The following is an 18,017-nucleotide window of genomic DNA, read 5'->3' on the forward strand; positions in this document are numbered from 1 at the left end:
TCTAAACGTTCTTTCTTTTTGCCTCTCTCTTTTCCCCTTCCCTCATTCCTCCCTCTCGTAGCGTGTAACTGCAACCTGCACGCCCGGCGCTGCCGCTTCAACATGGAGCTGTACAAGCTGTCAGGGAGAAAGAGCGGCGGCGTGTGCATGAACTGTCGCCACAACACGGCTGGACGCCACTGCCACTACTGCAAGGAAGGCTTCTACCGGGACATGGCCAAGCCCATCGCACACCGCCGCGCCTGCAAAGGTATGGAGTATACTCTATCTCTCAGAACAGTGTTCATAGTGTAAATGGTCCTTTTCGATTCAGTCGATTCAGGAGATGATGTCTTATTCGAAATTGGTATTTATTTACATCAACTGATGTATCACAGTTATAACAGGATTAGTAAAACTATTTTATAAGAAGTAGGCTGGCAACCTCACTTCCAACTCATTGGCTCTTTCCACCCTCCTAGGGTAAAAACAAATGAATGCCAAGCCTCCTTTAAGTAAATAATTTGAATCTGTCACAGAAGCTGTTTTCCTGAAAACCCACATAAAAAAATATTCCACTGGACCACAAGCCACATTAAATTAGCAGCCGATTGAGTTATTTCTCGTGGAAAAAGGGGTGTTTGAATTGTGGAATGTTTCGAATTTGCAGTGAATATTTTTTCGGGCAAATTTTTAGGCTGAGAGCTTTTTATCATTTCAAGAACAACACCAGTTTCCTGCCCTTGTTGCTTGGGGAAATGTGAAAATCAATAGAAGAGGGAGCTGGCATTTTTTCTTGATTCTGTAGATTAGAGTGAGAAGTTAAGGGATTACTTTACAGAGAACTCAAAACGACGTGGATGGTGAGAACTAGCAACACTCCTAGCTGTGAAGGGCTTTTGTTGGAGATTCCATGGTGGGAATCTCCCCTCATTGGCTCCTGGTCAGTTTTCCACTGCGGGGCCGACCCAAACCTGATGGAATGACCCAAGTAACTATAAACGAAAAGGAGTTCCCAATGGTGTGAAGGCACATTACTTATGTCCATATTATATCAATATTAAATACATTTTCATTATACTGTACAGTACAACAGTGCCACAACAGTGATTTTTTTTTTTGGGGGGGGGGCATACCCATGCCATTTGTCCACTCACAGAGCAATTGACCATAGCACAAAGTGACACAGTAATTGACTTTAGCAATTGTTTTTTGGCCTTTACAAATGACAAGTAACATACAGTATAATTATAGGTATCTATGACTCAGCTGTAATGAAACGTATGTCCTTGTTGCCAATGCAAGACACATCACACACACACACGCAACCCGTGCCTGGGAGGCTGTGCGATCTGTTTTTATCAAAGCGGAGCAGTGCGCGCAGCAGGTCAGACCCGCTCAGCGGTAAAAACTTGATCTCCCTCCCCTCGGAAGGCCAGATGTGACGGAAATTAAAGTTCCTGTGGAAACGACCCTCAACCTGGGCGGCTGGTACCATGATTGATCAGACCAATCCCAGCCCCTTTTAGGACCTGTCTCTTTCCCTTTCTCCCCTCCTCTCTCACTTTCTCTCCCTCTCGCGAGGACCAAGCACTCTTCTCTTTTATTCTCTACTTCTCTCTGATCCTCTGATTCGTTCTAGCTTTTTTTCTGCCGCAGTGTTTTATATATTTGTCCACGTGTGACAGGGCCAGGATAATGGTCAGGGGTTAAAATATGATCGGTGTCATGTCTGAAGTGGAGTAACGGCAATAAAACACAGGTGTTTAAAAAATATATATATATTTTACTTTATTTAACTAGGCAAGTCAGTTAAGAACAAATTCTTATTTACAATAACAGCCCAGGAACAGTGGGTTAACTGCTTTGTTCAGGAGCAGAAAAACAGATTTTTACCTTGAAAGCTGGYGGATTCAATCTAGCAACCTTTCGGTTACTGGCCCAATGCTCTAACCACTAGGCTACCTGCCACCCCTATGTTTAAAGGAAGTGAGGAATGGGCGGGTGGGTCTTGAGGGTTGGGGGGTGGAATGTCTGCCTGCTTCCAATCAGACCTCCTTTGTGGACGAGTGTCCATGTCGGACCTGCAGTGTGTGTGTGTGTGTGTGTGTGTGTGTGTGTGTGTGTGTGTGTGTGTGTTGTGGGTTGTGTGTCCGCGTGCTTGAGTGAGGGTCCAACACACACTCTTTAAGGATTGCCAGTTTAATGGACAGGCCAGACTCTGATGGAGGGTCAAGTGGCAGCGTCTCTCCCATCTGCTCTCAGTTACACCCTGGTGCTTAGGTAACACACACACAGGTCCCATCCCCCCTCCACCCCCCATCCGCAGTGCCTCTCTGTGGGGTTCTCAGCTCCTGCACGCCGGGGCAGCGGCCGCTGCCACTCTCAATCCACGGCTTTATGCTGCTACGTGCATAAAAACAGCCAGCAAATGAAAGAAACTTGCAGGCCATCACCGGTGCGACTGTAACCAGTCTTTACCTACGAGGTCTTCAATGTCAGCGCTTTATGTCTCCTAACATGTTGTAATTTTGGCATCTATGTTGACTAGAATGAATGGAATTCAAATTCAGACCGTTGAGTACGTCAGCAGCACTTTCCGACAGAATGCCACAAATAGACTTTATACTTAATGTATTGAGACCTCCAAGTAGCTTCTGAAGTGGAGCTAAATCATTTTATAGAATACATTTATGGAAACGGAATTAGGAAATCCAAGATGAGTCATTCCAATACCAAAATGCCCATGCCTATCAGGTTTCAGGTATGACCCAGATGCAGACAGTGTCGAAAGAAACACGAGTGTATTTCTAATACAGGGGCAGGCAAATGACAGGTCAAAGGCAGGCAGGGGTCAGTAATCCAGAGAAGGGGCAAAGGGTCCAGAACCGCAGGCAGTCTCAGGGTCAGGGTCAATAATCCAGTGAGGTGGGGCAAGGTATAGAARGGCAGGCAGGGTCAGGGCAGATAGAACGTTCAAAACCAGGAAGGACTAGGAAACAGGAGCAAGAAACAGACAGGAGTAGGGGAAAAAACACTGGTAGGTTTCACGAACAAAACGAACTGGCAACAGACAAACAGAGAACACAGGTATAAATACACAGGGGATAATGGGGAAGATCTGTGACACCTGGAGGGGGTGGAGACAAGCACAAAGACAGGTGAAACAGATCAGGCTGTGACACATGCCAGTATCGAGCAAATGTCTACAGAGCAAACAGCCCAATTAGAAAAAGTGAAATACTTGAACCCCTTTAAAAGGACGGTGTACTTACTTACCCACACACACTCGCACTGTTTGCTCAAACACACGCACGCTCACAAACTTGCATAACGCACACACACACACACACACACACACACCACACACACACCACACACACACACAGCACACACACACACACACACACACACACACACACACACACACACACACACACACACTGAGCGCTACTGAGCGCTACTGATCCAGTCAGAGTTCAAGAGTGGGCAAACGTCCCAAAGCGGTGCTTGTCTGTCACGCCTTCAGTCACACAGGCTTGAAAAGTCATCAACATCTAAGGACATTTTTACTGCTTCCTAACTGGCCCAAGCCCCTGCATACAACTTTAGAAAGACAGTGTGGGGACGGAGAAGAGTGGCTGGGGGAGGCCCCTCCAAAAACACCATCCTGGCACTCGTCTGTTGTTTTCTGAGCGAAGACTGTTCACCCACAACATGTAACAGTAGATTTACAGACTACTCTAATCCTGTTTTAAAGAGGTTACATGGATAGAACACACATAAATGTACATTATAACAACATATTTGACTTTAAATGAGGTGTTCCGTATGACTCATAAACGTGTAGCTAAATATGATTTGATTGTACCCATATAAGACCATCCTATTCTGACATCTCCTTCATTTCGTTCTGATTTAGTAACACTAAGTTTGGTACCGGTTGCCTTTGTCATTAGACAATCAGTGAGACAATAGATTGGTCTAGACATGCAGGTATCATCCAGACTGGAACAGACTTTACCAGACAGATCAAATGACGAAACGTTTACACTTCTGTGCCCCCCCCCCCCCATTTAGCATAGCAAACCAGTTCGTACATGATTTGCTATATTTCTTTTATAAACTACTAGATTATTATAGTCCCTCCAGTTGGATTGTAGAGCATTMCTATCGTGCATAGAGGAGTGTTGCGATATGAAACCAGAGAGTTCGATGTGTTGTTCTACTACCTATGGCCACGGGCTCCGAAACAGTGACTTTTTACTGGACTCATCAGCTGTGTTTCAATAACACGTCTAAAGGGGCACCAATCCCAGGGATGCCCAAAATTCCCAAATAGAGATGGAGGCCCCGTCCGCGCTGCACCTAGGCACAGGAACAAGTTCGGAGCGTTTGGCAGTAGAGAAGTCACATGGTAGACATGAAACGGAACTCATTCGTACCAGAAGTACCTTGAGTCCAGACCCACATTTGACTTTCAACCTCCCCGTGCGTCACCCCACTCAATACAGACTAGCACTGCGCTACAAACCCTGCCAACCCACGGCCAATCAAAGCCTTCCGTGAGTTTGGAGCCAGGTCAGGTGGTGGGGATCTTGCACGGAACGTGAGCTTGTTAGATTTACGGAGCAAACGAACKGACGCACTTTGACACCCCAGCCGGACACCCGGACGGAACAGCCACATGTGTCTGAAGAACAGAGCACTAACCCCCCCCCACCCGACCACACCCTCCCTCGTTACCAGCTCACATGGTACAGACTCCCTCCACCTCCCCACCCCCTCCCAAWTCAACAGGTTGTAGAGTCCTTACTCCTCATTGATGGCAAAATGAGCAGCATAAATAAACAGATTCATACCAAGGGGAACAACAAAGCAAGGCCCTGAAGAAAACTRCTGTTAGCAGCTGCCYTTCCTCAGAGACTGTTTGGTCACTGGGTTTTCCCCCAAATGCTTGTTTCGCCATTTCTTTTTGTTTTTATGAAAGCGAGAGGACAAATACCAGCTATCACATTACAGTCAAAAGGAATACTTTGGGATTTTTGCAATGATGCCCGTGAACTACTTCCCCAGAGTGTGATGAACTTGTGGATACCATTTTTATGTCTCTGTTTCCAGTATGATAGAAGTTAGTTGGTAGCATGCTAGCTAACGCTAGTTAGCAACTTCRTTCAAACTGCACGCCCAGACATAAAAATAGTATCGAACTAGTTCTGACTCTGGGGAAGTAGATAAAGGACCTCATTGCAACTCAGCGAATGTGTTTTCTACCTAATTAAGTAGGTGAAAAGAGGCGTCCTCCCCTATCCTTTCAAAGTTTTGGGGCCAAAAGCTATTCTCAATACCAGAACTGATCGACAAGATAAAATTTACCATTTCATTATCAAATCATGGGGACAGAGTAAAAAAAAAAGAAGGGTTTTCAAATTTTTAAAGCATTGTTTTTTATTGACTCTGGACAGAGGAACTGCAGTTCCAAGTCAAATCATTCAATCGCACCCTTTAAAGCAGAATGTTACTGAGATATTCAAGTTTGTGTTTTTTTGTGTCAGGATGGGTCACGTCTGTCAAATTGGATCAGTGTAAAGTGTAACGGTGATACGTGATAGTGTGTGGACAGAGAGGTTTATCTTCCGATAATATGTGGTTTCTTAAAGAACACATTCACATTTCTGTTTTAACTGTTGAGCTGGCTTGAGCCAGGGTGAGGTGAGGGAGATATAGTATTGTTGACGATGATGAGCACACCAGAGGCAAAGTTTGGACCATGTTATCTCACCCTCTCCCTTTCACTGTTCTTCCCCCTCTGTTGTGTCTCTCTCAATTTCAAACACCACCATCTCTCTCTCTCTCTCTCTCTCTTCTCCTCTCTCTCTCTCTCTCTCTCTCTCTCTCTCTCTCTCTCTCTCCTCTCTCCTCTCTCTCTCTCTCTCTCTCTCTCTCTCTCTCTCTCTCTCTCTCTCTCTCTCTCTCTCTCCTCTCTCTCTCTCTCTCTCTTCTCTCTCTCTCTCTCTCTCTCTCTCTCTCTCTCTCTCTTCTCTCTTCTCTCTTCTTCTCTCTCTCTCTTCTCTCTCTCTCTCTCTCTCTTCTCTCTCTCTCTCTCTCTCTCTCTCTCTCTCTCTCTTCTCTCTCCTCTCTCTCTCTCTCTCTCTCTCTCTCTCTCTCTCTCTCTCTCTCTCTCTCTCTCTCTCTTCTCTCTCTCTCTCTCTCTCTCTCTCTCTCTCTCTCTCTCTCTCTCTCTCTCTCTCTCTCTCTGAAGAGAGGCGTTGACCGACAAGCCGAGTCTCATGTTCTGCAGCTTTTTAGACATAAAAAGCCCTCTATTGCTCAATGTGCGTTTGGACGGCCATAGCGTACCATAAAGGACAGAGGGACTGGGACTCTTTCTGGCGGGCGTATTGCTGTTGGCACTCAGCGGGCGGCGGGCAGATTTTCGGGAAGCGATGTGAAACAGCAGAGTGGGTGGGGGGTGGTCAGAGTGTGTCTCACACACACACAAACAAACAAACAGGCACCAGCGTAGCTCTTGAGAGACTAGACAAATGGAAGCTTTTCTTGCCGCCCACAACAAACATATGAAAACACACACCGTTCTTGTGATCATTTTGACCCCACGGGGTGAGAATCTTGCGTGGAGCCCCAGATCGAGGGAGATTATCAGTGGTCTTGTATGTCTTCCATTTCCTAATAATTGCTCCCACAGTTGATTTCTTCAAACCAAGCTGCTTACCTATTGCAGATTCAGTCTTCCCAGCCTGGTGCAGGTCTACAATTTTGTTTCTGGTGTCCTTTGACAGCTCTTTGGTCTTGGCCATAGTGGAGTTTGGAGTGTGACTGTTTGAGGTTGTGGACAGGTTTCTATTACTGATAACAAGTTCAAACAGGTGCCATTAATACAGGTAACGAGTGGAGGACAGAGGAGCCTCTTAAAGAAGAAGTTACAGGTCTGTGAGAGCCAAAAAATCTTGCTTGTTTTGTAGGTGACCCAAATACTTATTTTCCACCATAATTTGCAAATTAAAATTCATAAAAAAATCCTACAATGTGATTTTCTGGATTCTTTTTTCTCATTTTGTCTGTCATTAGTTGAAGTGTACCTATTATGGAAAATTACAGGCCTCTCTCATCTTTTTAAGTGGGGAGAACTTGCACAATTGGTGGCTGACTAAATACGTTTTTTGCCCCACTGTATATGCACTTGCACGCACAAACACACACATATGCACGCGCACAAACACACGTTTGCCAGGGTTACTGCCAGCTCCCAAAACCTGGAGGCGACAGTGGCAGGTAGCCCAAGTGAGCAGAAGTAATCTCAGAACCTAAGTATCTGGAGGATAGAGGAAATAGACTAGAGGAACACTCAGTCCCGTTGCATCTGGAATACTGTGGAATACTGTGGAATACTGTGGAATCTGTGGCAGATGATGATGAACTAGGATGTGTTGTACCTCGGAGCCTATTCATGAAAGGGTTCAAAGTGCCATCGTGTTTGAGTCGAGTCACAAATAAACCTTGAAAGTGACACTGAACATCTGTGTGACAAACCATTGATTGTTTCTCAAAAATGCCACAGCTAACCACCCCCCCCTTGCCTTCTCTCTCCCTCTCACCTCTCCCCCTCTCCCTCCCTCTCTCCAGCCTGTGACTGCCACCCGGTGGGTGCGGCAGGGAAGACATGTAACCAGACGACGGGCCAGTGCCCCTGTAAGGACGGCGTGACGGGCATCACCTGTAACCGCTGTGCCAAGGGCTACCAGCAGAGCCGCTCGCCCGTGGCCCCCTGCATCAGTGAGTAGATCACATACACACACACTCATAGCTTGCAGGTCACCCTCGCAGGTCACATATTCACTCATAGCTCTCGTAGCTCACACACACAAGCACACGCATAGGTTTCACAATTATGGGTCACACTCACAAGTCACACACTCACAAGTCACACTCACACCAACTGCTTGCATATATACTCACAGCCACATACACGCAGGGCCACTGATTGCAAAAACAGTACTTCCACTGATGACTGAAGTAAATATGTGCTTCTGTTAAGTGCATGTCAATGACTTTATGACACAGGGGAGGCCCCAAAGCAGGAACACATTCTCATGAGTGAAGCGTCATGTATTGATGAACCTTCTTTCAAAAACATCCATTATGGTGTGTATGATTGTTGTGTGTGTAACATAATGGGGAAACCAAGAACCATGTACCAATGACGGGTTTAGAGCCACCCATGTAATATGGCAGCTACACCTGTTTCATTCCCGGTCTCATTTCTATAGTTAGATAACACCATTGCCGGTGTTTGAAAGAGAAAGTCAGAGTTTTTGATGCCTTTTGCAGCAATTGTTTAAAAAAAAAGCTTTAATTAGACAATAACCCCAGAAACATTTGCTCTCTCTTTGGCCGGGTTGTAAAAGAGAATGTGTTCTCAGTTAACCTGCCCTGGTGAAACAAAGGTAGGGATAGAGAGGTTCCAAGATGGCATCAGTCACACATATGAAGGCAGATCATGGTGGTCTGCTCTGGTGTAGATCAGTGCTACTCTGAGACCTCGGTACTTGTTTACCGTTCAGGCTTTAGTACAGTCACGTGTGTGTGATTGTGTGTGCACTTGCGTGCGCGTGCTCTGTGAGTGAGTGTGTGTTTGTATGTATGAATCGGATCACTAGTCCACCACCTGCGGGCTGGAGGAAAAGAGGGTAGCTTGCCATTGTGCTCTGCCATGTGGTTTGGCACAATTACACACACACACACACACACACACACACACACACACACACACCAGGCTTGTGTAACCCTGAACCAGCCACAACAGACCATGCTGTACCACGCTGTGCCATGCCAAGCTACGCTATACCACGTCGTGCCACATGGTGCTGTGTGGTTGGTTTCACATTGGTGTTACAGAGCAGATGGTGGAGGGCAAAAAAGGAGAAAACAATGGTGGTCACGGCCAAACTAACCAACCATACACTTTCCAGGGCCACTGAAGACACCCAATGAGGAGAGAGTGTTTATTGGCCTCAGTGTGTGTGTCTGTCAGCGCGTGCATGTACGAAGGCATCTCTTCCCAAAACGCCCTCCATTTTGTTGGTACTATCCATCCGTCCCCGGTCAAGCCCTTCTGCCCCCTAACACYGTAAGACACAGAGACCGGGACTGCTAACGCCCAAGTAGTATGATACCACCGCCCCTCATCTCAATATCCCTTTTTCATCTGAATATCTGCCCCTCAACCCTTCACCTTCAGAGGACACGCCCACAGCTTGCCGTGCCTTTGACCAGCTGTTCTCCTCTCCCCTCTGCCTTTAGCAAGCACTCCAAAGCTCAATGCCCTATTTGTTTTTCTTCGTGGGGGTGTCCATCATTTCAAAGCGAGAGAACTGCCGCTTGCCTCTCAAAACACACTTTCCAAGGAAGCCCCGTCTGTTTGTTTGACTCCAACCCGGTTCATTGTCCCTCTAACTCCCCAGTCGAAAGGCAAGTCCCTCTGGGTGCACGCTAACGATGCCAAGCCAGCGTCCAATTAGCCTGTTGTTATCAGRGGATTTGTTGTTAGCATTTTTTTTGCGTAGTATTAGCATTTGTATTGAATAATGACCCTTGTTTTGGAGGGACTTCCTTAAGGATTGCATTGTTTTGACTGTGGTCGAGACCGGCGAAGGGTTTTGGTTGAGCTAATCAGGCGTATTGAGGGAGTTTGCATCTGTCTAAAGATGTTGGGTGGCTCCCTCCTTTGCCATTTGTCTGATATTTCAATTTTTTTATACATTGATATTTTGCACAATGTGTTTGTTTGGTGCTACTGTTCTCAGAGGAAGAGAGTTCGACTCAAAGTATATTTCCACAAAGCGCGTGTGTGTGTGTGTGTGTCTGTGTGTGTGTGTGTGTGTGTGTGTCTGTGTGTCTGTGTGTGTGTGCCAATATCACTATCTTTATCACTGTGTATTTAGGTTGATATTTTCAACCTACACCCTCCTCTCTTTCTTCCTATGTCAAATAACTGTGATTCAATTCAGGCATACTGAATTTGCTTGACCACATATGCAAACAGTAGGCATATGGCCAAAGCAATGTCTATGTCTACATAAACTGTATGGGCATACATTTTTTCCATAAAGCTCTTGTTAAAACTCTGTTGTTCTGTGTATGTGTTTCAGAGATCCCAGTGGTGAACCCTACAGCCATGGTCAGCGGCAGCACAGAGGAACCGGCAGGTCAGTTACTCCCCCAGCCTCATTTCACACCTGACACCTGTGTAGGAGAAGAAAACACCCTTTTTAAGATTTCTGGCATCCCTGTGTTTCTATTTTGACTGCTCTTTATCCAAGTGAGATGTTCCATTATCTTAAAACCTGGGGGGGTTGAGTGTTGGCAAACAACAGTTTGGGTCAATTATCCCCCCTCCCGTTTTTTAACGCTTTTGCCTCGTGGAATCGCAGCACAGTGATTCATCACAGGCTTTAACGACATAACTCCACGCTGCAGCGACCACAGATATACCTCCCACAACTACATCAACCCCTCCTCAGCTTTCACAGTTGGTTTGAGATACGGTCCACTTCGCAAGGCCCAGTGCAGAAGATATGTGCTGCAAGGCCTGGAAGTTCTCACAACCCACATGAAAAAAATACTTTAGTATACTATGGTATAAAATACTACTAGTATTCCCCTGTAGTGGCTTTGCGGACTTTACTGTAGTATTCACTGTAGTGTTTTAGTCCAAAAAAAACACTACAGTGAGCCAAAGACAGACTTGGTCTCAACTTGAAAGAATTGCAATAGGAGGGAACTTAAAATAACTTAAATGTCTAGCTCGGCCGTGTGAGTTGTGCGAGTCATCTCATCGTTCCACACTGCCAGGCCACAGCTAGCCCACCAATAGGCTTAGCAGTTCCACCTTGCCCTCTGATAGGCTAGGTGGAATTTTCACCACATTGCTTACACCAACCCAATCTCTGCTTGGGCTGTAACCCTCACACACACACACACACACAATTACACTTCTCTGTGTTTCTGCTTCCCTGGGAAAGTGTTTTCCCACTGTGACAAAACAAACAGAATGGTCGTCAACCATCTCTGCACAAGTGGGCAACATATAGGAAAATGTTCCCATCCCTCTCTCTCCTCCCGTCCAACCCACCATAGACGAACACACGCTCTCCTCCTGCATTAAGGCTCTCAGAAACCCAAAACCTGAAAATGCTGGTGTGTGTGTGTTGTGTGTGTGGTTGTGTGTTGTGTGTGGTGTGTGTGTTGTGTGTGTGTGTGTGTGGTGTGTGTGTGTGTGTGTGTGTGTGTGTGTGTGTGTGTGTGTGTGTGTATGCGCGCAAGGGGGTGGTAGATGCAATTTGTAACTGTCACCGCGCTGTGAACAGGGACAGGGGAGCAAGAGTAACCGGAGCCGCCAATGCATGTGATTGTGTGTTTTCAGCCGCGGCTCTTCTGGGTCAATGGCTGATTCATGGGGGGGTTTCCAGGTGAATGCCCATCAGTAAGTGACTCTTCATGGGAAAACACACACTGGCCCTGAGCCAGAATTTCACCACTGATATCATGGGTTACACAGCTGGCCACTGTACCAGGGTACCATGCACACACATGCAGGCACGCACACACAGATGTGCATATACAGTTGAAGTCGGAAGTTTACATACACCTTGCGCAGTGTGGTAGGTGTTCGTGATTTTTATTAGATCACAAAACACTCGAACAAAATAAACAAGAGGGAAAACCGAAACAGTTCTGTAAGGAGTATAAACTATACAGAAAACAACTACCCACAAAACACAGGTGGGAAAAAAGGCTGCATAAGTATGACTCCCAATCAGAGACAACGATAGACAGCTGTCCCTGATTGAGAACCATACCCGGCCAAAACCAAAGAAATACAAAACATAGAATTCCCACCCCACATCACACCCATCACACCCCACATCACACCCACACCTAACCAAATAAAGAAATAAAACGGCTCTCTAAGGTCAGGGCGTGACAAGTTTTCAGTTTTCAAAAGGGTTTTCTAATTATCAGTTAGCCTTTTAAAATTATAAACTTGGATTAGCTAACACAACGTGCCATTGGACAACGTGCCATAGGGTTTCTGGCATGATGGTGTTGATGTGAGCCATGACCAGCCATTGAAAGCACTTCATGGCTACCGACGTGAGTGCTACGGGGCGTTAATCATTTAGGCAGGTTACCTTCGCTATCTTGGGAACAGGGACTATTTTGGTCTGTTTTAAATATGTAGGTATTACAGACTTACAGGAAGAGGTTTAAAATGTAATTGAAGACACTTGCCAGTTGGTCCACGCATGCTTTGAGTACACGTCCTGGTCATCTCTTTGGCCTCGCAGCTTTGTGAATGTTGACCTGTTTAAAAGTCTTGCTCACATTGGCTACGTGATCACACAGTCGTCCCGAACAGCTAGTGCTCACATGCATGCTTTAGTGTTGCTTGCCTCAAAGCAAGCATAAAAGGTATTTAGCTTGTCTGGTCGGCTCGCGGCTGTGTTTCCCTTTGTAGTTCATAATAGTTTTCAAGCCCTGACACATCCGACAAGCTTCAGAGCCGGTGTAGTAGGATTCAATCTGAGTCCTGTATGGGGGCATAGCGGGATTTCTGATAATAGTCCGGATTAGTGTCCCGCTCATTGAAAGTGGAAGCTCTAGSCTTTAGCTCGGTGCGGATGCTGCCTGTAATCCACYGCTTCTGGTTGGGAAATGTACGTACGGTCACTGTGGGGACAGTGACTGAGGTGGTAMAATACTCTACAATGCTATTGGATGAATCCCYGAACATATTCCAGTCTGTGCTYGCAAAACAGTCATGTAGCATAGCATCCATTTCATCTGACCACTTCCATATTGAGCGCATCACTGGTACTTCCTGCTTTAGTTTTTGCTGGTAAGCAGGAATCAGGAGGATATAATTATAGTAAGATTTACCAAATGGAGGGCGAGGGAGAGCTTTGTATGCATCTTTGTGTGTGGAGTAAAGGAAGTCTAGAGTTTTTTCCCCTCTGGTTGCACATGTAACATGCTGGTAGAAATGAGGTAAAACTGGGCTCCTGAGTGGGGCAGTGGTCTAAGGCACTGCATCGCAGTGCTAGCTGTGCCACTTGAGATTCTGGGTTCGAGTCCAGGCTCTGTCACAGCCGGCCACGACCGGGAGACCCATGGGGCGGTGCACAATTGGCCGGGTTAGGGGAGGGTTTGGCCGGCAGGGATGTCCTTATCCCATCGCACACTAGCAACTCCTGTGGCGGGCCAGGTGCAGTGCACACTGACATGGTCGCCAGGTGCACGGTGTTTCCTCTGACTCATTGGTGCGGCTGGCTTCCGGGTTAAGTGTGCATTGTGTCAAGAAGCAGTGCTGCTTGGTTGGGTTGTGTTTTGGAGTTTGCGTGGCTCTCGACCTTCGTCTCTCCCGAGTCCGTACGGGAGTTGCAGCGATGAGACAAAACTGTAACTACCAATTGGATACCACAAAATTGGAGAGAAAAATGGGTCAAAATAAAAAATTATTATAATAATAAAAGAAATAAGATAAAATGGATTTAAGTTTGCCTGCATTAAAGTCCCTGGCCACTAGGAGCGTCGTTTCTGGATGAGGATTTTCTTGTTCGTTTATGCCCTTATACAACTTGTTGAGTAAGGTCTTAGTGCCAGCATCGGTTTGTGGTGGTAAATAGACAGCTATGAATTATATAGATGTGAACTCTCTTGGTAGATAGTGTGGTCTACAGCTTATCATGAGGTATTTTTATCTCAGACGAACAATACCTCGAGACTTTTTTAAAATTAGACATAGTGCACCAGAAGTTATTGACATTGAGCTCTTCATTAAGGCCATTCTACTGACAATGTTTGTCTATGGAGATTGCATGGCTGTGTGCTCAATTTTATACACCTGTCAGCAACGGGTATGGCTGAAATAACCGAATCCACTAATTTGAAGGTGTGTCCATATACTTTGTTTTACATATAGTGTGAATCAAATCAAATCAAATGTTATTTGTCACATGCACTGAATACAAAAGGTGTAGACTTTACAGTGAAATGCTTACATACAAGCCCTTAACCAACAATGCAGTTTTAAGAAAAATAAGACTTTATATACATACCGTACATACATACGTGCAAGCATATATGTATACAAATAACACTTTAGAGCCCAAGCCCCTATGGTTAAAAGCCAAGGAGCAGGTTGAACCTTCCTTTTCTACTTGACTGGCCGGTNGCAAGCATATATGTATACAAATAACACTTTAGAGCCCAAGCCCCTATGGTTAAAAGCCAAGGAGCAGGTTGAACCTTCCTTTTCTACTTGACTGGCCGGTTGAACTGCTCTCCCACATCACTAAGTGTGTTTTCTCTCCACTCCTATAGTTCGACATTCAACAGATTTATTCAGCTCTCCACATGACAGATTCAGTGTGGCCTACTTCATCAATTCATTCAGTGCGCCCCTTCCACAACCCACGCACTCATACCAAATCCTCTCTCTCTCTCTCTCTCTCTCTCTCTCACTTACTCACACACACATCAACCCAGGTTTGTTTAACTGTGGTTTATTGAAAGCTGCTGTGAGTGAGAGGTATAGGCACTAGGCAGCTGCTCTGGCCTCTCTCTCRGCTTGTCGCTAATAAAAGSTCCATCACTRTYATATARGGGCCAAGCCTCCCTGACATTTTTACTGGTTCCTCGGCCTCCTCTCTCMTCCTCCTCCCCCTCCTCCTCCTGCCCTAGTCTGCTCCGGCTCTCTCCAAACCCTCAGCAAAAGGAGRGTATGCGACCTACCCAGAAACCGTTTCTTGGGCCATATTCCTGCAAGCAATCACTTTTATTTAGTTTTGTTTGGAGGGCGAGACCGCTTCCCTTCCCAACTTCTGAATGTTTTCACTTTGAAGGCAGCTAGAGAGGGAGACCAGGGAGTTCGSAGATACCCGGGCTCAGTGTCTTTGCGATTTTACGCTAGTTGTAAATGCAACCTGGTGTCTTCTGGACTTTTTTGTGTGTCCCCTTCGAAAGCCTGCATAAAATTAGATCAGGCACCAAGCTCCCTGGCTTGCTCACTAGAAGACATGTCAGGTCAGCAACTCTGTGTCCCTCTGTGACCTTTTAAACCAAACCATATATTAAAGTACACCATCCTTTCATAAATCACAAATTGTAGGCAAAACTAGTARTGTAGAGGTGGTTTAATGAACATGCTTGACACTTTGTCCTTTTGTCACAACTCCCACTGCAGTGACATTAAAGCCAATAGGCCATTTTAATAGTCATGTGTTTTCTAATGTCCTATATAGATCTCTACGGGTTCAATTTAATAAAATCCGTACTGCAGTATGTATGCAGTCGATCAACTCTGTTAACTGCAAACGTTTTTCAACCTCTCCAGTTTACACATCTATGATGCAACACCCACTAAACATGGTCAAGTCCCAGAGAAACACKGTCGACCACAGGGCAGCTTCTTCCTCCTTATACGTACAGCGGTCAGCTTTGTGGTCTCTTTCTGGTCGTGGTCTCACAGCCATCCAACCATGACCACTTCCACTGCACGCTGTCTATTCTCTGGGCCCCACAAAGGCAGGAAGACATGTCAAACGGAACACTTTCCCCCCTCTGTAATATTTCACCGGCCGCGACTCCCCCACCGGTTATTGCAGGGGCTTACATGTGATTTGTCTAAGGTCGTATTTTACTCCAACTAACCCGACCAAACCTAACATTTCCTCTATCCAGGCGCCTGTCTCAGAACCCCGGCACATTTAGTGTGTGTGTGTGTGAGTGCATGCGGCCGTGTGTGTGTGTGTGTGTGTGCGTGCTTGTGTGTGGGTGCGCGTGTGCTTGTGTGCAGGTTTGTGTCTCTTGGTGTGTATGTGTGTGTGCTACGTGCGTGTGATATGTGCATTTAATTGAAAACACTCTTGGTGTGTGTTTTCAGTGTGCAAAAGCCTTCTGCGTGTAATGATTCCTAATGTGTATTACAACTTCTAATGTGAAACAGCCTTAAGTGTGTAATAGTTCTGAGAATGTAACCATGTCACCATCTTCACTTTTTTATCGTCTCCAGTGTGTAACTACTGTCTGGTTATGTGCGTAATAGTCCCTATATGTGTCACTGTCCTGTTTTGTGTGTAAGTGTGTAACTATCCCCAGCAAGTTAGACTTCCAGATGTGAGACTGCCTMTTAGTGGGTGTGTAAAAGGTACTCTTTCTTTTATCAGCAGATTGTGAGTCATATTGCAAACCAGTGAAAGGGAATCTGAAGATCAACATGAAGAAATACTGCAAGAAAGACTATGGTGAGTGATTGAACAGACGAATACAGCCTATTTATTTATCCAACATGATTGGTGAATATGGTGAAAAAAGAAAGTACCCATACTGGATCAGTGAATTATAACAGTGAATTACCAACCCAGCACTCCAAAACATGATTGTTAGTAGCTATATTTTATTATGATATTATATTATGTTATTACTGGCTTTTTTGCTGAATAGTATTTTCAATTAGTTTGTCATTTTTGTTAGTACTGTACCTGCATCAGTTGTAATGGTTGGTTTGTCTGTGTGTCTCGTCAGCGATGCAAGTCAACGTGCTGGACATGGAGACGGTGGGCGACTGGGCCAAGTTCTCTGTCAACGTGGTGTCTGTCTACAAGAGCCGTGGAGAGCCACTCAAACGGGGCGACAACGTCCTGTGGATCCACATGAAGGACCTGGCTTGCAAGTGTCCAAACATCCAGATGAGCAAGCGCTTCCTGGTTATGGGCACTAGCGAGACCGGGCCCGGGGGTTCTAGGCCTGGGGGGCCCAGAGCTGGACCAGGGGCCGTAGGGGCCACTGCGGGAGCAGAGCGGATAGGGCTCCTGGCCGATAAGAACAGCCTGGTCATCCAGTGGAGAGACATTTGGACACGGCGCCTCCGGAAGTTCCAGCGCAAAGAGAAGAACGGCAAGTGCAGCAAAGCATGATGGGAGAGAGAGCAGCACCCCCCACCCATACTCCTACCCCCCATGACCCCTTCCTAGCTCTCAGCTAGTTCACAAACACGACCCCACCCCCGACCCCCTAAAAACCCTGAACCCCAAAGCGGGGACACTGCACATTACAGAGACTGCATGTATTTTGGCTGTTTTAAGGACCACTTTGTGTATATTGTATAACTATTTCATTTTTATTTCCTGTTTTACTCATGGGACTCTAATCTATTGGTCTGCCTTTAAAAGGGACCATTAAAAAGGGTACGAAGTGTAGACGAGTGGATACCATTCCCTTTCTCGACAACGACAGCGAAAATGTCCACACTCCCCCACACCCCTGCCCTCTCCCATTCCCCTTCCCCATTCAGACTGCTTCAGTCCCCCCTCCTGCCACCATGTTTTAGTGTTTTGAAACTATCGAAGCTCACATTTCCCATTCTATTACCAGGAGTATCCATGGAGCTCAGATAATCAGAGAGAGAAACAGATTTTTTAGTGTTGTAGCAAAGTGCCCCATGCAGGGGAGAAGACAAACTGCACAACCTCAATTCGTCTGCCTCCTCCACCCACTGTTTCACTGTCTCTAAACCCCCACCTTTCTCTACGCAACTGAGATTACTGGCCTAGAGCGGCCATTTTGTCTTGTACTCCTATTCCGTATGTAAGATATGTAGACATGAACTCTCTGCAGTAGTATCTCTGGACCAGAACCTACAACGGCTGCATCCTCGTCCTCAGAGGATCCTTCTAACCACAACAAAGGCTGTCCCCACAGGGGCCTTCTCCAATGCAAAACGTCACTTCTACCACCACTGCCATTACAATATATATACAACTTCAGACTGAGGCATCTGCTACTCTAGTCTAGACTATACAGCTGTTGACAGTGACCCCACTGCTCACTCACTGGTTCTACTGCTCCAGTCATAGACAGACAGTGGCACTGTTTGGACACTGGCAAACACTAAACCCTAATAATGTTTCTCTTTTATTCTATATTCATGTACTTCTGCTCTCAGATTCCTATACTTC

The 18,017-nt window shown here is 46.0% G+C and overlaps 1 protein-coding gene across 2 annotated transcripts in view; it reads left to right on the forward strand.

Moving 5' to 3' along the window:
* The window catches only part of LOC111976238 (netrin-3-like), a 109,972-nt gene extending 91,961 nt beyond the window's left edge, over nucleotides 1-18,011 (forward strand). The window contains 5 exon segments of one of the 2 annotated variants that reach the window (XM_024005001.2): nucleotides 62-250; nucleotides 7,624-7,773; nucleotides 10,149-10,205; nucleotides 16,227-16,304; nucleotides 16,585-18,011. In XM_024005001.2, the coding sequence (XP_023860769.1) occupies nucleotides 62-250; nucleotides 7,624-7,773; nucleotides 10,149-10,205; nucleotides 16,227-16,304; nucleotides 16,585-16,976 (866 nt within the window). In that variant the 3' untranslated portion in view covers nucleotides 16,977-18,011. 2 annotated transcript variants of the gene reach the window in all.
* The last annotated feature ends 6 nt before the right edge of the window (nucleotides 18,012-18,017 follow it).

This window comes from Salvelinus sp. IW2-2015, linkage group LG17, assembly GCF_002910315.2.
Source record: "Salvelinus sp. IW2-2015 linkage group LG17, ASM291031v2, whole genome shotgun sequence".
Taxonomy (NCBI): Eukaryota; Metazoa; Chordata; class Actinopteri; order Salmoniformes; family Salmonidae; genus Salvelinus; species Salvelinus sp. IW2-2015.